At 47.4% G+C, this 21,911-nt stretch overlaps 1 protein-coding gene across 1 annotated transcript in view; it reads left to right on the top strand.

Annotated features, from left to right (window-relative positions):
* kcp (kielin cysteine rich BMP regulator) overlaps positions 1 to 21,911 on the top strand; it is a 161,117-nt gene that overhangs the window by 45,950 nt on the left and 93,256 nt on the right. The window contains exons 9-12 of the mRNA XM_072562062.1: positions 6,452 to 6,636; positions 7,905 to 7,981; positions 10,585 to 10,681; positions 17,899 to 17,966. Of these exons, the coding sequence (XP_072418163.1) occupies positions 6,452 to 6,636; positions 7,905 to 7,981; positions 10,585 to 10,681; positions 17,899 to 17,966 (427 nt within the window). The remainder of the gene's footprint in view (positions 1 to 6,451; positions 6,637 to 7,904; positions 7,982 to 10,584; positions 10,682 to 17,898; positions 17,967 to 21,911) is intronic.

Below are 21,911 nucleotides of genomic sequence, written 5' to 3'. Positions count from 1 at the left end.
ATATTTGGCCTCTAAAGTCTGATTTGCCATACAATTAGGACATTTTATCTGCTTTTGATCTCAACTCCACTTCTGTATCTCCCCCCACAATTTTTGACACAATTGTGAATCAATAAATCATCTAATTCAAACATGAATTTATTTTTTCTTTATTCATTCATGGGATGAGGCTGTCGCTCACTCGGCACCATTTATTGCCCATCGCTAATTGCTCAGAGGGCAGTTAGGAGTCAACCACATGGCTGTGGGTCCAGAGTCACATGTAGGCCAGGCCAGGTAAGGATGGCAGCTTCCCTCCCTAAAGGACATTAATGAACCAGCTGAGTTTTTCCAACAACCGACAATGGATTCATGGTCATCGTTAGACTCTTCGTTCCAGATTTTTGTTGAATTCAAATTCTCGAGCTCGGGTCCCCAAAACATTACCTGGGTCTCTAGTTTAACATTCCAGCGACAATATCACTAGGCCTTGCCTCCCCCAGAGGGGGGTTGTGACATAAGGTTGGATTTTAAAATGGAGTCAGAGAAATTTTGGTGAGTAGGAGTCATAGAGACGTACAGCATGGAAACAGACCCTTCAGCCCTACCTGTCCATGCCGACCAGATATCCCAACCCAATTTAGTTCCACCTGCCAGCACCCGGCCCATATCCCTCCAAACCCTTCCTATTCATATACCCATCCAAATGCCTTTTAAATGTTGCTATTGTACCAGCCTCCACCACTTCCTCTGGCAGCTCATTCCATACACACGCCACCCTCTGTGTGAAAAAGTTGCCCCTTACGCCTCTTTTATATCTTTCCCCTCTCACCCTAAACCTATGCCTCCTACTTCTGGACTTGCCCACCCCAGGGAAGAGACTTTGTCTATTTACTCTATCCATGCTTTTGTAAACCTCTAGAAGGTCACCCCTCAGCCTTTGACACTCCAGGGCAAACAGCCCCAGCCTTTTCAACCTCTCCAAATCCCCCAACATCCTTGTAAATCTTTTCTGAACCCTTTCAAGTTTCATAACATCCTTTCCATAGAAAGGAAACCAGAACTGCATGCAATATTCCAACAGTGGCCTAACCAATGTCCTGTACAGCCGCAACATGACCTCCCAACTCTTCTACTCAATACTCTGACCATTAAAGCAAGCATACCAAACGCCTTCTTCACTATCCTATCTACCTGTGACTCCACTTTCGAGGAGCTATGAACCTGCACTCCAAGGTCTCTTTGTTCAGCAACACTCCCTAGGACCTTACCATTAAGTGGATATGTCCTGCGAAGATTTGCTTTCCCAAAATGCAGCACCTCGCATTTATCTAAATTAAACTCCGTCTGCCACTTCTCAGCCCAATGGCCCAGCTGATTAAGATCCCACTGTAATCTGAAGTAACCTTCTTCACTGTCCACTACACCTCCAATTTTGGTGTCATCTGTAAACTTACTAACTATAGCTCATGTGGTCACATCTAAATCATTTATACAAATGACAAAAAGTAGTGGACCCAGCACCAATCCTTGTGGCACTTCACTGGTCACAGGCCTCCAGTCTGAAAAACAAACCTCCACCACCACCCTCTGTCTTCGACCTTTGAGCCAGTTCTGTATCCAAATGGCTAGTCTTCTCTGATTTCCATGAGATCTAACCTTGCTAATCAGTCTCCCATAGGGAACCTTGTCGAACGCCTTACTGAAGTCCATATAGATCACATCTACTGCTCTGCCCTCATCAATCCACTTTGTTACTTCTTCCAAAAGCTCTATCAAGTTAATGAGACATGATTTCCCACGCACAAAGCCATGTTGCCTATCCTTAATCAGTCCTTGCCTTTCCAAATACACATGCATCCTGTCCCTCAGGATTCCCTCCAACAGCTTGCCGACCACCGAGGTCAGGCTCACCGGTCTATAGTTCCCTGGCTTGTCATTACCGCCCTTCTTAAACAGTGGCACCACGTTAGCCAACCTCCAGTCTTCCGGCACCTCACCTGTAACAATCAATGACACAAATATCTCAGCAAGGGGCCCGGCAATCCCTTCCCTAGCTTCTCACAGAGTTCTAGGGTACACCTGATTAGGTTCTGGGGATTTATCCACTTTTATGTGTTTCAAGACTTCCAGCACTTCCTCCTCTGTAATATGGACATTTTTCAAGGTGTCACCATCTATTTCTCTACATTCTATATCTGCCGAGTCCTTTTCCACAGTAAATACTGATGCAAAAAACTCGTTTAGTATCTACCTCATCTCCTGCTGCTCCACACAAAGGCCACCTTGGTGATCTTTTGAGGGGCCCTATTCTCTCCCTAGTTACCTTTTTGTCCTAAATGTATTTGTAAATACCCTTTGGATTATCCTTAACTCTATTTGCCAAAGCTATCTCATGTCCCCTTTTTGCCCTCCTGATTTCTCTCTTAAGTATACTCCTACTTCCTTTATACTCTTCTAAGGGTTCATTTGATCTATCTTGTCTATACCTGACATATGTTTCCTTCTTTTTCTTAACCAAACCCTCAATTTCTTTAGTCACGCAGCATTCCCTATACCTACCAGCCTTCCCTTTCATCCTGACAGAAATATACTTTCTCTGGATTCTCGTTATCTCATTTCTGAAGGTTTCCCATTTTCCAGCTGTCCCTTTACCTGCGAACATCTGCCCCCAATCAACTTTTGAAAGTTCTTGCCTAATACCATCAAAATTAGCCTTCCTCCAAGTTAGAACTTCAACTTTCAGAACTGGTCTATCCTTTTCCATCACTATTTTAAATCAAATAGAACTACGGTCGCTGGCCCCAAAGTGTTCCCCCACTGACACCTCAGTCACCTGCCCTGCCTTATTTCCCAAGAGTAGGTCAAATTTTGCACCTTCCCTAGTAGGTACATCCACACATTGAATCAGAAAATTTTCCTGTACACGCTTAACAAATTCTTTTCCATCTAAACCCTATGGCAGTCCCAGTCTATGTTTGGAAAGTTAAAATCCCCTACCATAATTACCCTATTATTCTTTCAGATAGCTGAGATCTCCTTACAAGTTTGTTTCTCAATTTCTCTCTGACTATTAGGAGGTCTATAATACAATCCCAATAAGGTGATCATCCCTTTCTTATTTCTCCATTCAACTCCAATAACTCCCCTGAATGTATTTTTGGGAATATCCCCCCTCAGCACAGCTGTAATGCTATCCCTTATCAAAAACGCCACTCCCCTCCTCTCTTGCCTCCCTTTCTATCCTTCCTGTAGCATTTGTATCCTGGAACATTAAGCTGCCAGTCCTGCCCATCCCCGAGCCATGATATCCCAGTCCCATGTTCCTATCCATGCCCTGAGTTCACCTGCCTTCCCTGTTGGGCCTCATACATTGAAATAAATGCAGTTTAATTTATCAGTCTTACCTTGTTCTCTGCTTTCTCCCTGCCTGCCCTGACTGTTTGACTCACTTCTTTTCCCAACTGTTCCAGTCTCAGATTGTTCTCTTTCCACACTTTTAAATCCTCTTGAGCAGCTCTAGCAAAACTCCCTGCCAGTATATTAGTCCCCTTCCAATTTAGGTGCAATCTGTCCTTCTAGTACAGGTCACATATAATCCATAAGAGATTCCAATGATCCAAAAATGTGAATCCTTCTCCCATACACCAGCTCCTCAACCAGGCATTCATCTGCTCTATCCTTCTATTCCTATCCTCATTAGCTCTCAGCACTGGGAGTAATCCAGATATTACTACTCTCGAAGACCTCCTTTTTAAATTCCTGCCTTACTTTCTATATTCGCCTTCAGAATCTCATCCTTTTCCCTTCCAATGTCATTGGTTCCAATATGTACAATGACCTCCTGCTGGTCCCTCTCCCCTTTGAGAACATTCTGCACCCTCTCTGAGATATCCTTGATCCTGGCACCAGGGAGACAACACACCATTCTGCTTTTTCGCTGCTGGCCACAGAAACGTCTGTCTGTACCTCGGACTAGAGAGTCCCCTAACACAATTGATCTCATGGAACCCGACGTACCGCTCATTGCATTAGAGCCATTCTTGATACCAGAAACTTGACTGTTGTGTGAAGCTATGTTTTAAAAAGGTCAGACAGGAATTTTGGAACAGTGACCTAAATGTATCAATAAAATGAAAACATGTGACTGGGATTGATGCCTGAGAGGTCCCTGTGATGTTAAAGGTTAAAATGTTCATTCTGATGGGTTTATGACAGGCAGAGTCAATGGATTGTAACTGTTTTGTTTTAACTTCCAAGCTGAAAAATCAGCTTTTTCTGATCAAAGAGGACTAGAGTTTAGCTCAGTTCAGAGGAACCTCTCACTTCAGCAAAGGTATTTTCTAGTATGTAGAATTTCCAAACCAGGGAAGCTTGTGTAGAAGTCTTAACATTGTTACAACTAAGAAAGTTTAGGCCCTCAGGACTCTTATTTGAATTCAGTCATGGAACGTGGACGTTACTGGCTGGCCAGCATCTAACTGTGTTTGAACTGTGCTTGCTCAGCCATTTTAGAGGACAATTGAGAGTCAACCAAATTGCTCTGATCTAGAGTCACATGTAGGCCAGACCAGACAGGGATGATAGATTTCCTTCCCTGACAGACATTACTGGACCAGATGGGTTTTCCTGGCAATCAAAAAAATGACCATTTTCATGGTCGTTAATACATTCATAATTCCAGATTTTTAAAAAATTCGAATTCGAACCCAGGTCCTCAGAGCATTAGTAGTCTCATAATAATGACACTTGGCCATCACCTCCTCTTAACATGTGAAAGATTTATGCTTGAAGACTTATATAAAAAAAAATGGTGAAGTTGTTAATGCAGTCTATGTCAAAGAAGGTGTCAGATAAATGGAAACAATAAGTTGACAGAATTCTAATTTCTCTGCATTGAGTCTCTGTAACATCTAGCATTGAAAACCAGAATCGAAGTTGATTTTGTTGTTTGTGTTAAAATCTTTCTGAATTGTCTTCCAAATCATTTGGTTTGTTTATTTTTCTCTTTTTTTTTCTGTGTCATAATTTGATTGTTTGTTTCAAAAGCACTTCTCTAGCCTTCGGTGAATATGTTTTGGTCACAAAGCGCCACATTAACTAAGTAAAAGTAAATTGAACAAATGATTCATTAGTCAGGTTTCACTCTGGGACCTGGTTTATTTAGTAGTACCATTAGCTAGGAATATAACACATTACCTGAGTCTCTGTTGCTATCTCAGGAGGAGAACTCCGCAGACCAACAACTCTCTGAGATTAAAAACTGTCTCCTCATTTCAGTCGAATCGTCCCAGATTCCCCAGCTAAGGAAACATTCTTTTGGCATCCACTGCCTTGTCCCTCAGGATTTTATATGTTTCACAAAGATCATCTCCCATTCTTCAAAACTCTAGTGAGTGCTGACTCAAACTATCCAGCCTTTGTTGTTAAGATAAACACCATTCCAGTGAAGCGATTCTCCTACGAACATCTTCAGCTGAAGCTGTATTTGCTCTGAAGTACGTAGACTGAAATTATGCTTCAAATGCAGTCTGACTGGAGGCCCAATATGACCATAACAACTACTTTAACGTTGTATCCCACTTCAATAAAACCGCAACAATAATCACTTGCTGCAGCTGCATATCAACTTTGTGGGTTCATTGCCCAGGATACCCAAACCCCCTGAACCGTAGAATTCTCTTTTTCTCCAATCAGATAATGTACTGCATTTTTATTCTTGCAGCCAAAGTGAACATGTTCACATTATGCCACATTCAACTCCATCTGCCAAATTTTTGACTTAAATTAACTATATCCTTTTGTAGACTCTTTATCTCCTTTTGACACTGTCCTTTCTGATCTATCATTTTGTTATCAGTAAATTAATCTAACATCCATTGAATCCTTTATCCAAATCATTGGCATGGATTGTAAGGTCTCAGCATTGACCCCTATGGCATTTTACTATTTATAGCTTGCCAACTCAAACAATGACTCATTTATTGAGACTATCTGCCTTTTATGATCTTTACAATCTCCTATTTTCCAATATGTTACCCTATCCACCCTAAGCTCTTATTTTATGAAGTTCTTTTGACGTCACACCTTGTTGAATGCTTTTGGAAATCCAAGTGTACTGCAATAGGTCTAGTGGCACTGTCCCTTCCTCTGGACAGGTTTGAGTCCCACCTGCTCCAGACCTATATCATAACTTCTCTAAACAGGTTGATTCGAAAATATTCGGCATGATGAGAGTTCAGCAATATTCACCCTCCATGTTGCTTCCTCAAAGAACTCCAGTAAGTTAGTCAAACATGACTTCCATTTCATGAGACAAGTTGACTCTGCCCTCTCCCCCACACGCTCTGTCTCAACCTCTCTCTCACCCCTTCTGCCCCCTTTCCCCTCCCCATCTCTCTGTCCCACTTTCCCTGAGTCTGTTGAGTTGGAGTTCATTTCACTTACGTTCTCTGTGTCCTGTCCTCTGTAGGTTTTGTTTCGAGTTGCACTGGTACTCTGGCTGTCCACTGGGCACTCTCCCAGTCAGGTGCCCGGACCTGTGCCAGGACACAAAGTGCCCGGGATTTCCAAATGCGGAGTGTCGGGTGCATCGCTGTGGCGCCTGTTTCAGCGAGTGGTATGATCAAGGGAGGAGCCGCCATGTCATGTGTCACGGTTAGTTATTGGTGAATCACAGTCAGTCTGTGTCACATGGACATGGCAGCCGAGATGTATGGGGATGGCGGTGGCAGGATGGAGGAATGGACCGTGGGCACTGAGGGGTTGGGGTGCAAGAGAGGGAATTATGGGGTCTGAGTTGGGGAGTGTGGAAGGGAACCATGGGGTCTGAATGTGTGGGTGGTCAGGGTGCAGGTGCAGGTGTCAGGGGTATAGGGGTGGGAAGGGGCGCAGGGTGACCACATGTAACCAAACGATATTCCAGCCTTCAGTCGATGTGAATCATTGTATGGGGAGGGACTGCTCAAAATGACTCGACCTGAGTGCAACAGTGAGACCTTCAGGGAATTTGTCTATTCTGATTGAAGTGATAGAAAAGGGAACGTTTCATATCAACAAGAGAACAGTCTGGTTTGAGCCCAAGAGCAGAATAGCGGAGAGTCTCTTGTGCTGATGGACTGGTGGAAGTATTTAGAAGAAGCATCCAAAACAATGGATAACATGTTGGAAAGTGGGATTAGAATAGTAAGGTGGTTGACCTTGTCCAGCCCAAACTTGATGGGCTGAAGGGTCTTTTTCTGTGCTGTAGACCTTTTTAACCATGACACTCTTACTCCCTCTTGAATATTTATTTGAAGCTTCCTCTGCCATGTCATCAGGCAGTGCATGCTGGACCTCAACCACTCACTGTATGAAATAAACTATGGTTCATAAGAGCGCCCCCCTTTAAGTGGCGCAAGGAAGGCACAGGGGCAGAGCTCCATCATTGCCAATCATTGGCACACTGCCCTCCAAACAGAGGGACAGTCTAGCGAACTAGACTCGGGGTGGCCAGTGTAGCAGGAGCAAAGGCCTTGGTTCCCTGAGCGTTTCCCTGCCCCACATGTAAATCCAGCCCAGAGAAACAGTCTCTCTCTTTCCCACTGTGAGGAGCTGCCCAGCTGAACAGCCAGCACCACACCATGACCCACCACCCCCACCCCATCTCCGTCTCTCTGCATTCCCCAACCCCAGCCCATGACCCTACCATGGCCTGTCCCACCACCCCCAGAAAACTGAGATTGTGAAGAGAGGTTCCTGGGACGGCAGAGGGAAGAGGAGGTGGGATATTCTGACGGTTTGGGAGGGGTAGAATTTGAAGAAGTGAGATGATTAAACAAGCAATTTAATTCAATTTAAATACCAGGAAGAATTGGTATTGTTCAGACCTGGGCCACTCAGTTTGAAAATAATAAATGAGAATTTGTATCTTCTCCCTGTTAAAGGTTGTAGCTACAAAGGGCAGCCTTTCCAAAACGGAGATTCCTTCATTGTTGATACCTGTACATCTTGTGTGTGTTTGGTAAGTAGCCACAAATCGCAGATAGGTAGCGAGGGAGAGAGTCAGCACCTTCTGGTGGGGGGGAGGGAGAGAGAGAGTCAGCACCTTCGGGTGGGGGGGGAGGGAAGGAAAGAGTCAGCACCTTTTGGGTTGGGGGAGGGAGGGAGAGAGACAGCAACTTCGGGTGGGGGAGGGAGAGAGATTCAGCACCGTCGGGTGGGCGGAAGGAGAGAGAGGCAGCACCTACGGGTGGGGGGAGGGAGAGAGGGAGAGAGTCAGAGCCTTCGGGTGGGGGAGACGGAGTCAGCGCCTTCGGGTGGGGAGGGAGGGAGAGAGACAGCACCTTCGGTTGGGGGAGAGAGAGAAAGTGAGCATCCTCTGGTGGGGGGAGGGAGGGAGAGAGAAAGTCAGCACCTTCGATTGGGGGGAGGGAGGGAGGGAGACAGACAGACAGCACCTTTGGGTGGGGGAGGGAGAAAAGGTCAGCACCCTTGGGTAGTGGGAGGGAGGGAGAGAGTCAGCACCTTCGGGTGGAGAAGGGAGAGAAGGAGTCAGCGCCTTTGGTGGGGGAGGGAGAGAGTCAGCACCTTTGGGTGGGGGGAGGGAGGGAGAGAGGGAGTCAGCGGCTTTGGGTGGGGGGAGGGAGGGAGGGAGAGAGGGAGTCAGCGGCTTTGGGTGGGGGAGGGAGAGAGGGAGTCAGCGGCTTTGGGTGGGGGGAGGGAGGGAGAGAGGGAGTCAGCGGCTTTGGGGGGAGGGAGGGAGGGAGTCTAGCACCTTTGGGTGGGGGAGAGAGGGAGAGAGAGTCAGCACCTTTGGGTGGGGGAGGGAGGGAGAGAGGGAGTCAACGGCTTTGGGTGGGGGGAGGGAGGGAGTCAGCACCTTTGGGTGGGGGAGGGAGAGAGTCAGCACCTTTGGGTGGGGGAGGGAGGGAGAGAGAGAGTCAGCACTTTTGGGTCGGGGAGGGAGGTAGAGAGAGTCAGCAGCTTTGAGTCAGGAGGGAGGGAGAGTCAGCACCTATGGGTGGGGGGAGGGAGAGAGTCAGAGCTTTCGGGTGGGGGAGAAAGAGGGAGTCAGCGCCTTCCAGTGGGGAGGGAGGGAGAGAGAGTGCACCTTCGGGGGGGGAGGGAGAGAGAGAGAGTCAGCACCTTCAGATGGGGGAGGGAGACAGACAGCACCTTTGGGTGGGGGAGGGAGAGAGAGTCAGCACCCTCGGGTGGGGGGAAGGAGTGAGGGTGTCAGCGCCTTCGGGTGGGGGAGGGAAAGAGAGTCAGCACCTTTGGGTGGGGGAGGGAGAGAGGGTGTCAGTGCCTTCGGGTGGGGGAGGGAAAGAGAGTCAGCACCTTCAGGTGGGGGAGGGAGAGAGGGTGTCAGTGCCTTCGGGTGGGGGGAGGGAGAGAGTCAGCACCTTCGGGTGGGGGGAAGGAGTGAGGGTGTCAGCGCCTTCGGGTGGGGGAGGGAAAGAGAGTCAACACCTTTGGGTGGGGGAGGGAGAGGGTCAGCACATTTGGATGGGGGAGGGAGGGAGAGAGTCAGCACATTGGTATGGGGGAGGGAGAGAGTCAGCATCTTTGGGTGGGGGGAGGGAGGGAGGAAGACAGACAGCACCTTCGGGTGGGGAGAGGAAGAGAGTCAGCACCTTTGGGTGGGGGGAGGGAGAGAGTCAGCACTTTCGGGTGGGGGGAGGGAGAGAGGGTCAGCACCTGCGGGTGGTGAAGGGAGGGAAAGAATCAGCACCTTTGGGTGGGGGAATGAGAGAGTCAGCACCTTTTGGGTGAGGGTGGGAGGGAGCGAGTCAGCACCTTTGGGTGAGGGTGGGAAGGAGCGGGTCAGCACCTTTGGGTGGGGAGGGAGGGAGAGAGTCAGCACCTTTGGGTGGGGGAGGGAGGGAGAGACGGATGGGGGGAGGGAGGGAGAGAGGGAGTCAGTACCTGCAGGTGGGGAAGGGAGGGAGAGAGTGAGCACCTTTGGGTGGGGGAGGGAGGGAGAGAGAGTCAGCACCTTCGGGTGGGGGGAGGGAGAGAGGGAGTCAGTGCCTTCGGGTGGCGGGGGGGAGGGAGAGTCAGCACCTTCGGGTGGGGGGAGGGAGAGAGGGAGTCAGCACATTCGGGTGGAAGGAGGGTGAGAGGGAGTCAGCACCTTCGGATGGGTGTGGGAGGGAGAGAGTCAGCACCTTTGGGTGGGGGAGGAGGGAGAGAGGGAGTCAGCACATTTGGGTGTGGGAGAGAGAGGGAGAGAGTCAGCAGCTTCGGGTGGGGAGCGGTACTGGTAGTCAGCACCTTTGGGTGCAGGGGAGGAAGTGAGTGTGACAGCACCTTCGGGGAGACAGAGAGAGACAGTGTGTGATAGCACCTTTGGGGGAGACGGAGAGACAGAGAGTGTGACAGCACCTTCAGAGAGAGGGAAGGAGTCGGCACCTTTTGGTGCAGGGGAGAGAGAGTGTGACAGCACTTTCAGAGTGGAGGGAGTGAGAGTGTCAAGCACTTTTGGGAAGACTGAGAGAGTCTGCACTTTCCGGGGAACAATGAACAGGTTGACTGGGTGACCGGATTCCGGGAGGGTTTGATTCTGAGAGAGCCTTGTTTCTGTACATGGTCACTGACCAGATGCTTGCTATTCTGTTGAAGAACGGTGCTGTGTCCTGTGCCCCAGTGCAGTGCCAGGCTCTGAGCTGTAAAGACCCTGTGAAGAGACCGGGATCCTGCTGTTCAGAATGCCCCCACGGTAAGTGGATGTGACACACAATGTCTGGGATTTGTTCTCTCCATTCCTGTCATACAATGTTCCAATCGGGAAGCATAAAGGAATGGTGGGAGCACCAGTGCCATTTGACTGGACAGCTGATTGGTAATGCAGGGTGAGGCCTACGCTGGCACAGGCCACCATGAAGGTCCCACCATCTCAAACCCTCACCTGAGACATGGTGACCCTCAGGTTGAACCACCACCACCAATCATCTCGCGCTCTCTCTCTCTCTCTCTCTCTCTCTCTCTCTCTCTCTCTCTCTCTCTCTCTCTCTCTATCTCTCTATTTCTGTCTCTTTCTCTCTCTATTTCTCTCTCTCTCTCTATTTCTGTCTCTTTCTCTCTCTCTCACACACACACACAATTTGACTGATTACTATGTGTACCAAGGTACAGCGACAAGTGCTGTCTTACGTGATTTTCAGGCAGATCATACAATACAAGTGCATCAGGGTAACACAACAGAGTGCAGGATACTGTATTACAGCTGCTAAAAAAGTGCACAGAGAGAGACCAACATTAAGATTAAATCGGTCCATTTAAAAGTCTGATAACAAAAGGGAAGAAGCTGTTTTGGAATCTATTTGTTCAAATCTTTATATCTTCTGCCTAACTAGAGGGGTCTTTGATAATGTTGATTGCTTTCCCAATGCCGCAGGAAATATAGATCAAGTCAATTGACGGAAGGTTAGTTTGCGTGATGGACTGGGCTGTGTTCACAACTCTGTGGTTTCTTTCAGTCTTGGGAACAGCAGCTGCCACACCATGCTGTGACACATCCAGATAGCATCCTTTCTTTGGTACATCGATAAAAAATTTGTGAGATTCTTTATGGACATGCTGAATTTCCTCAGCCTCTCGAAGGTAGAGATGTTGCTGTGCTTTCTTGATTGTCATGCCAACATGGATGGACCAGGACAGATTGTTGGTGATCGTCACTCCCAGGAACTTCACACTCTCAAGCATCTCCACCTCAGTGTTGATGCAGACAGGGGCGTGCTCTCCACTCCACTTCGTGAAGTCAACGTCCAGCTCCTTCATTTCGCTGACATTGATGGAGAGATGGTTAGCTTCACATCAGGCCATTAAACACTCAGTCTCTTTCCTGTCCTCTGTCTCGTCGTTGTTTGAGATCTGACCGACAACGGTGGTGTCGTCAGTAGACTTGTAAATGGAATTGGAGTGGAATTTGGCCCCGCAATTGTGAGTTTACAAGAAGTACAGTAGGGGACTGAGTACACCGCCTTGTGGGGCACCAGTGTTGAGGATTATGGTGGATTATGTTGAGGATTATTCTTACAGATTGCAGTCCATGGATTAGGAAGCTGAGGATCCAATTACAGAGAGGAAAGCCATGACCTATATCTGAGAATTTGGAGGTTAGTTTGGTTGGGATTATTGTGTTGAAGGCAGAGCTATTGTCGATAATTAGGAGCCTGATGTTGGTATCCTTGTTAGCCAGATATTCCAGGGATGAGTATAGGGCCAGGGAGATGGTGTCTGCTATGGACCTGTTGTGCTAGTAGCAAATTACAAGGGATCGAGGCAGGCTGGAGTTGATTTGAACCATGACTAACCTCCTGAAGCACTTCATAATGATGGAGCTCAGAGCCAGCGGGCAGGAGTCATTGAGGCATGTCCCATGTGTTTTCTTTTGATACCTGGGTGGTACTGGTTGTCTTGTAACAGCAGATTGGAACAAAGTGAGGTTAAAGATGTCAGTGAATACTCCCGCCAGCTGATTGGTATTGCCTCTTGGTATCCCTGATGGCCTTTGCGAGGGTCATACCTGAATTTCCTGTTTGGTCAGGATCACCCAACTTGAAAGCCTCAGAGTTGGTCTTCAGTGGGGAGTGGATCAAACGGTTCATCCATGGTTTCTGGTTGGGCAACGTTCAGATTAACGTCTTTGGCACACGGCCTTCTACACATGAGTGAAGCCTGTCACGGTAGTGGCATACTCATTTTGGTGGGCTGCTGAGTCCTTTTTATGGACCAACCCAGCGTCTCGAAGCAGCCCCATCGAGGTTCTTCAGTTTCCTCAGACCAGTTCTGGACTGGGTCCTGAGGCTTCAGTTTCTGCTTCGAAACCAGGAGGAGGAGCACGGTGTCGGTGATCTGATTTTCCAAGATGTGGATGAGGGCTGGAGCGGTAGGTCAAGGATGTTCTGCTCCTTGGTGGGATAGGAGATATGTTGGTAGCATATTCTTGCGGTTGGTTTGATTGAAGTCAGCAGCTACAATGAAAAAGGCCTCGGGGAATTCCATCTCAAGACTGTTCGTAGCCTTGCATACTTCATCAAATGCACTCTTCACTTCCATATTGGGTGGGATGTAGACTGCTGTTAGGATGGCGGAGGTGAACTCGCCCAGCAGGTAGTATCTTTCCTAGAAGATATTCCAGCTCTGGGGAGCAGTAACCAGGATCACCATGCCTGATCACCGGGAGGTGTCGATTAGGAGGCAGACTCCACCGCCCCTTGTCTGACCCGAGGATACCGTGTGGAACATGGGATGTATAGAGAAACCTTCATGTTGTAAGACACAGTCAGGTTTAGCAGGAGTGAGCCATGTCTCTGCAAAACAGAGCACACAGCGGTCTCGTAGTTCCCTCCAGCTGCTAAGTCTAGCTTTAAGTTCATCCATTTTGATCTCAATGGCTTGGACATTGGCCTGGAGTATGCTTGGGGGTGGGGGTTGGGTCTTGAAACAGCATTGTTTCAGTCTCACCTTGAAGTCCAGCATAAGACCTAAGTTTCCTGGGTAGGTAGTTGTCCCTAGTTGATCCCAGACGTCAGCGAGTGAAGTCTGTTACTCCTAGAGGTGAGTGAGCGCTCCTGATGGGGTCCTGAGCAACAGTCGCAATTTTGAACACTCCGGGGGTACAGCTCGGAGGCAGTATTGCAGTCTGATCAGGCCTCCTCAGTGTCGGCTCACCATGGGATCAGGTCTTGTTCCCGCGCCAGTTTGGTCTTGGTTCCAGATTTCCACAAGGTCGGGGAGGTCAGGCCTGTGAGAGGCCGAAAGACCTTCAATCTCTCTGAGCTTGTTGTTCCACCTGCGCAAAGTAGGTGGGTGCTCCTGATGGGGTCCTGGGCACCAGGCGCAGCCTTAAATGATCCAGGTAATCGGTCTGGCCCACCCTCCTTGATGACAGGTCACCACGGGGTCAGGTCTCATTCCTGCGCCAGTCGGACTGCCTTGTCAGTAATTAATAGAAGGATCCCCACACTATCAAGTCGGTTTAAGAGAACGTTGTTGTAATTTTGACAGAGTTAGAATTGAACTTTAAAATAACAGAACAACTATAAGATATCTAAGAATAGGATCTGCTGAAGACAGCTCACAAGGAGTCACCACATTCTGGCGCCATCTTGACTTTTTTAGTAAGAGAGCCATCCTATGGGCCTGTGAAGACTTTTATTTCTGGTAAATGTGCCTGGAGATTGTAGGTGGTGAGCAGGCCTTGTGGAGTCAGGAAGTGAATTACTCACCAGAGAGTTCTGAGCATGTACCTAATCCTGTGTCAGTTGAATTTCTTGTTAATTGTAACCACCCTGATGTTATACTGGTAATTGCATAGCCCATCAAAGAGACAGTTACATTCTTTCTTGTTGGAAATGGTCATAGTCTGTGGTGTAAATGTTACTGCCACTTGTCAGCCTGAGCCTGTGTATTGACCAGTTCTTACTGAAGTTTTTTGCTCCAGTATCTGAGGAGCCATGAATGATGCTGAACATTGTGAAATCATCAGAAAACATCCCCACTTCTGACCTTATGATAGAGGGAAGGTCATTGATGAAGCAACTGAAGATGGCTGAGCCTGGGATATTACCCTGAGGAACTTCTGCAGAGATGTCCCGGAGCTGAAATGACTGACTGCCAACAAACACAACCATCCCCTTATCTGCCAGGTATGACTGCACCAGCAGAGAGTTTGCCCCCGATACCTGTGGGTTCTAGTTTTGCTAGAGCTTCCTGATGCCACACTTGGTCCAATGCAGCCTTGATGTCAGGGGCAATAACCCTCACCTTACCTCTGGAATTCAGCTCCTCTGTCCATGTTTGAACCGAGGCTGTAAGGAGGTCAGGAGCTGCGTGACCCTGGTGGAACCCAAACTGGACGTCACTCAGCAGCTTGTTGTTAAACAGGTGCTGCTTGGTGACGCTGTTGATGACACCTTCCTTCACTTGTGATCAAGAGTAGACTGATGGGGTGGTAACTGGCCGGGTTGGATTTCTCTCACTTATTACGTACAGGCTGTGAAGAGTGGTGCTGGAAATACACAGCAGGTCAGGTAGCATCCGAGGAGCAGGAGAATCAACGTTTCTGGCATAAGCCCTTCATCAGGAATCTCATCCCCAGCATCTGCAGTCCTCACGTTCCCATACATACAGGACATACCTGGGCAATTTTCCACATTGTTGGTTAGGTGCCAGTGTTGTAACTGTACTCTCTTAGTTTGGCGAGGGGAGCAGCGAGTTCTGGAGCACAAGCCTTCACTACTGTTGCCAGAATGTTGTCAGGGCCTGCAGTCTTTGCAGTACCCAGTGCCTCCAACCATTTCCGAATATGACGTGGAGGGAATCAAATTGGCCAAAGACTGACATTTGTAATGCTGGAACCACTGGAGGAAACTGAGATCATCCATTTCTGGCTGAAGGTTGTTGCGAATATTTCAGCCTTATCTTTTACACTGTTGTGCTGGTCTCTTCCATCATTTAAGGATGGAGCTATTTGTGAAGCTGCCTCCTCCACTGAGTTGTTTAATTGTTGACTATCATTCACAATGAGATGTGGCCAGACTGCAGAGTTTAGATCTGATCCGTTGGTTGTGGGAATGTTTCGCTCTATCTGTTGCACACAGTTTCCACTTTTTGGTGTGCTGTTCTGTGTTTCTGTGCGCTACAACCTCAGTAGGGGCAGCACAGTGGCTCAGTGGTTAGCACTGGTGCTTCACTGCACCAGGGACCTGGGTTCGATTCCAGTGTTGGGCAACTGTCTGTGTGGAGCTTGCACATTCTCCCTTCTGTCTTCATGGGTTTCCTCCAGGTGCTCCAGTTTCCTCCCACAATCCAACGATGTGCAGGTTAGGTGAATTGGCCCTTCTAAATTGTTTCCTGGTGTTCAGGGATGTGTAGGTTAGGTGCATGACTCAGGGGTACATGTAGTGCAATGGGTCTGGGTGGGATACTGTTTGGAGGGTCAGTGTGGACTTGTTGGGCTGAAGGGCCAGTTTCAACACAACAGGGATTCTAATTCTAAAAAGCAATATTTTAGATATGCTGGTACATTCAGCCTGGTTGATGAGGCAGGGTATATGTCCCTTATAAATCACAAACTCCATTCCCCATCAGGACCTCTAGTTTGGTCTCAACCAGAGCTTTTGCACCATCAATGTTCTGTTTTGCTACCATATCCTTATCATCACCAAAACTGCTGCTTCCACATCTGTATCATCGCTCCATTTCTTTCTTCCACATGTCTACTGCTAAACCACTCATCTGTTTCTGTGTTAGCTCTGGGCCTGAGTGTCCCAATGCCTTCCTGGCTGGATGTACAACTTCCACCCATCAGAAGTTCCAGCCCTTTCAATCCTTCCCAAGTCCAAACTGGGATCAAGTCCCATTCACTGGTTAACTCTATGCTAGCTGACCGATTCAATCAGCACTCAATTCACCGACATCACCATCATTATACTACATCCATCCACCAACTCTATTTATTCGGTCCTTGCATGATTCTTCTTCTTTCTGAATCGCCACTTACCCATTATTTCCTCAATCCTTTCTTTCTTATTCCTTTCAGACCCCTTTGACAATCTCCTTCCCTGAACAGTTAACTCTCCACTCACTTTGGCATGGCTTCCTGACTCTTTGACCTCTTGCTGATTGAAATATTTGCCTGTATCAGTCACAGAGTTGGACGTTCCTCCTGTCAGCTGAGTAATGAAGGGGTGGGGTTCTGATTAGAAACATGCAGTTTATGAGCTCCCCAATGTTGGCATGGACAAACTCCGCCAGGCAGCTTGGGTGTCTCGTGCTTGGCCAAGGCTTTCTGTAGATGTCACAGAAAAATAAATCTCGGATTTGAACCACAGCCCTGCTGAAGCAGCAATTCACCATCTTTCTGATCAGTTTATGTGAGGTGCACACCAGGGACGGATTTGTTCCTGGGAGAATGAAGGAGTGAGGGACCCAGTGGGGCAATGTGGGGATGGGCACTTTTGGTCACAGATCCAAATACTACCTTCCTTGGTTTGCTGTCAGTTTTTGTTTGTCTGATTATATGGAATAAACCATTTTAGTATGTATATAGCATGTTTAACGTCATAAAATGTCCTATGTAGTGGTTACCCGGTAGCTTCTTTTTGTATCATGAGAAAGCTTCATAATCTGCATTTTTCAGTGATTTGAGTTATTCAGAGCTGAAACACTTGTGGTTTGGTTGATTTGTGTGCATCCCTAGAGCCTGTTCCAGATTTCATTTTGTTCCTAGCCACTCTGAATCAACCATCCGGCCCATTGACCCAACCCTCCGAAGAGCATCCCACCATATCCCCAAGACCCTGCATTAACCCATGTAACCTACACATCCCTGAACACCATGGGCAATTTAGTATGGCCAATCCACCTAACCTGCACACCTTCAACTGTGGAAGGAGCACCCACAGAACATACGAACTGTAGACGGACAGTCGCCCGAGGCTGGAATCGAACCTGGGTCCCTGGTGCTGTGAGGCAGCAGTGCTAACCATCAAGCCACTGTGCCATCTATTCATCACATCCATGATCTCCCAGATCCCCATCACCCTTCATTCCCCTGCTAACCCAGATTCTCTCGATCTCAACCTTAAATATACACAAGAACTCTGACCCCACAGCTCTTTGTGGTAAAGATTTCCACAGACACTCGACCCTCTGAGAGAAGAAATTCCTCCTCATTTCAGCCGTAAATTAGTACCACTTTAGACTGAGACTATCCTGTGAACACCTCGACCCTCTCAGCATTTACCCTTGAGAATCCTTTGTATCAACGAGATCACCTCTCATTCCTCTAATCTCCAGTGAGTGGAGTCCCAGCCTGTTTAGCCTTTGCCCACAGGACAGTCCCTCCATTCTGTGTATGCCTCTCACTATTGCCCACTGTGCCCATGTCCTTCGGTTAATAACCTGGTTTGTGGATTTACCTGGCAGGCTGTGCGGATGGAAGAACTCACAATGAGAGCTGGAAAGTCAATGCCTGTACGCAGTGCTCCTGTAAGGTAGGATAACTCTGACGTACAACAGCATTCCCATCAGAGTTTGCGAAATGTGAATGAAGTCTTAAATGGGAAAAAGGTGACCGTGCCCGATGTGGTGGATACGTTTGTCAGACTGGGTTACTGGTCTTGTTTGGCAGAGTCCACTTCAATCTAATGCTGTGCTTGTGGAGAGGAGGGACTTATGGGTTTGATTTGAAATTCAAGAGTGTTTCACAAAACAGCAGTAATGTTAATGATGGGATCCCAAATATTTGAAGAGTCTTGTCTCAAGGCAACGATAAGAAGGAAATGTGAAGGGAATTTAGCAGAGACCAAAATATCATCCGTGACAAAATTATCAGGTTGTCTTTGGAATCCTCAACCACCAGGGCAATGAGCAGCTGAACTTTAACCTAAAACTAGTCAGCTATCACTCACCACATAACTGTAGCTTTGGTCTTCCAGCCAATCCTATTGTATACCCTGAGCTCCTGCACAGAAAAACCAGAGCTCTTGTTGCAGTGTTTAAGCAGAACTCTGCCAAAACTCCGCGGTTGTCTGGGGGTACAGCAACCACAGCCTGTGTTCACACTGGAATGTGACAGAAGCCTTCTTACCCCTTGTCCAAAGTGGGGGAGTAGCCAGTTTCTTCTCCTGTAAGCAGCTGGCTGCTCCCGCTCGGCTGAGGCACCAGTCCTGACAGGATGGTTGTGACTCCCGCCCATGTGTCTTCATCTTCAACAGAAATTGCCAAATGGTTCTAGAAGACCCCTCAATTATCATGGATTGTAATGAACAGTATTCACGAGAACAGGGTCAGCGACCCATCAGTATCTGTGACAGGTCAAGGGTCTGGATACTCCCTGGAAGAAGTTAAAGATTGACACGTTTTCTGTACAAGACAGGAATAGGTTAGATCATGCACGCTGATCTTTGAAACAAGCTAACAGTCTTACAAAGGGATTGGTGGAAGGGCAAAGTTAGACTAATGGAAGTTTATGAGGTAAAAACAACGACTGCAGATGCTGGAAACCAGATTCTGGATTAGTGGTGCTGGAAGAGCACAGCAGTTCAGGCAGCATCCAAGTAGCTTCGAAATCGACATTTCGGGCAAAAGCCCTTGAATCTACTTGGATGCTGCCTGAACTGCTGTGCTCTTCCAGCACCACTAATCCAGAAAATGGAAGTTTATGATGACTCAAGCTTTGTGGAGTTATTCCTATTTCTCCTCACCATGTGTACAATGTTAACCGGACTGGGATTTGTGTTGGATTGCAGAGGACCTTTGAGAAAGGCTCCAACATATAATGATTCGTAATAAGTTATTGTTGTTTGCAAAGTTGGGTTCGAAAATGAGCTAAATAATCTTTTGGTTTTTAGTTCGGCAAAAGTGACTTTTCTTAAAGGGATCAAAATAGCCTTTCTAAGAAATCACGTGACTTAAGGTAAAGGACTAATTAAGTCACTTGGTGAGATAATTATTGAAGTATTTATGAGTTAAGCTTGTACTACCAACAAAAAGAGAGGCCAGAGACCAGAAACTGATATAATTCAGGAGAGAAGATTCAAACCATCAGAATAGCAGTTTGGTTTTGGCGGTCTCTAGGCCATCAGTGCTGGAAAGAAGTTTTTAAGATATATTAATAATCCAAGTAGACATGGCTAGTGAAAGCCCTGAGCTTTTCTTAAGATCTCAATGAGGAAAACTCAATGACTTTGCCTGTGTCTGTGTATTTTTGGGAGAGTCATAGAGATGTACAGCATGGAAACAGACCCTTCAGTCCAACCCGTCCATGCCGACCAGATATCCCAAACCAATCTAGTCCCACCTGCTAGCACCCGGCCCATATCCCTCCAAACCCTTCCTATTCATCACCCATCCAAATGCCTCTTAAATGTTGCAATTGTACCAGCCTCCACCACTTCCTCTGGCAGCTCATTCCATACACGTACCATCCTCTGTGTGAAAAACTTGCCTTTTAGGTCTCTTTTATATCTTTCCCCTCTCACCCTAAACCTATGCCCTCTAGTTCTGGACTCCACAACCCCAGGGAAAAGACTTTTTCTATTTACCCTGTTCGTGCCCCTCATAATTTTGTAAACCTCTATAAGGTCACCCCTCAGCCTCCGATGCTCCAGGGAAAACAGCCCCAGCCTGTTCAGCCTCTCCCTGTAGCTCAAATCTTTCAACCCTAGCAGCATCCTTGTAAATCTTTTCTGAACCGTTTCAAGTTTCACAACATCATTCCGATAGGAAGGAGACCAGAACTGCACTCAAGATTCCAACAGTGGCCTAACCAATGTCCCGTACAGCCGCAACATGACCTCCAACTCCTGTACACAATACTGATTGAGTTGTATCTTGTGAAAATGCAGAAATTAGCCAAAACAGAATTGCATGTGGCCTCTTTGTTGAGTGATCAAAGAATATCAATAGGACAACTGTTTCACTGACATTGAATGTCTGTAAAGGGCATACCTCTGGAAAAGGGCCGAATCTTCTTGATATTTAGGATGCGATTTTCCCAAATTGTCTTTTGTGGCTGTTTTTCTCTTGTGTAATAAGTAAATGTCTTTTGCTAATAGTACTTTGGCACCTTCTTGTGAAAATCAAATCAGGCTCTAGGATCTGATTTGTCTGGCAAACATCAGCTGAGATCTGAACACTAATGTTCTCTCTCAGTCTGCCCTGTAGGATGGCCAAGTCGGGTATAGCACAGAGACCTTTAGACTTGTTCACTGCCAGCACCCCATCACCCCACGAAGCAAATGTCTCTCGAAACGCAGCAGGTGCCTGTACAATGGACACAAACTGTGGAATGGCCTGAGTTACCAAGATTATTGCACCATTGTTTGTAATTCTGGTCTCCTTTCTATTCGGAAGGATGTTCTGAAACTTGAACGGGTTCAGAAACAATTTACAAGGATGTTGCCAGGGTTGGAGGATTTGAGCTACAGGAAGAGGTTGAATAGGCTGGGGCTGTCTTCCCTGGAGCGTCGGAGGCTGAGGGGTGACCTTATGGAGGTTTACAAAATTATGAGGGGCATGGATAGGATAAATAGACAGAGTCTTTTCCCTGGGGTGGGGCAGTCCAGAACTAGAGGGCATAGGTTTAGGATGAGAGGGGAAAGATATAAAAGGGGCTGAAGGGGCACCTTTTTCATGCAAAGGGTGGTACGTGTATGGAATGAGCTGCCAGACAAAGTGGTTGAGGCTGGTACAATTGCAACATTTAAAAGGCATCTGTATAATGTTAAACTGACTGGAATTTGATTTGGATTGCAGGTATAATAAAAGGCAGGATTCAGAGAGATATGGCCTAAGTGCTGGCCAATGGAACTAGATTAGATTGGGATATCTGGTCAACATCGACGAGTTGGACTGAAGGGTGTGTTTCTGCGCTGTCCATCTCTATGACTCTTAAGTGCTTGTGCAAGGTCGGTGTATACAGAGTGTGGTGTGTGTGAGGAATATATATGGAGAGCACAGTGTGTAGTGGGTGTTTACTGGGTGTTTACAGACTGAGAAGTGTGCACAGGCTGAGGGTGATGTGGTGGGTGTGTTCACAGTATAGTGAGTATGTACAACAGTGCCCACAATACATAGGCTCAATAGACAATTTCCACTTCTCCCCCATCCCAAACCGATCACTCCCAAAATAATTGAGTAACCAATCATAGAGTGGGTGAACAGGATCTATGAGGACCTTCTCCTCCAATCACAGGTTGTTTCCCTCCTGTCCTTGCCACTGCTATATGCGCTATTGAACCTATCAACGGCAACACGAGGAGAGCAACAATGTGTGATTGGATGAGGAGCACTTGGGATGGAAAGTGGCAGCTGGGAGTGAGTGGCTGAAAGTTGTTTCAGCCTTGAAGGGACGTAGGGCTGTGAGAGGGAGCAGGAAGGAGACTGGGAAGAGGAGGCGGGGTGAAGGAGGAGCAGGATGTGGGGTGAGGGGTGAA

The sequence above is a fragment of the Chiloscyllium punctatum genome, chromosome 44, assembly GCF_047496795.1.
Source record: "Chiloscyllium punctatum isolate Juve2018m chromosome 44, sChiPun1.3, whole genome shotgun sequence".
Lineage (NCBI taxonomy): Eukaryota > Metazoa > Chordata > Chondrichthyes > Orectolobiformes > Hemiscylliidae > Chiloscyllium > Chiloscyllium punctatum.
Note: the sequence above shows the minus strand (reverse complement) of the source record. Positions and strands in the feature narration are given on the sequence as shown.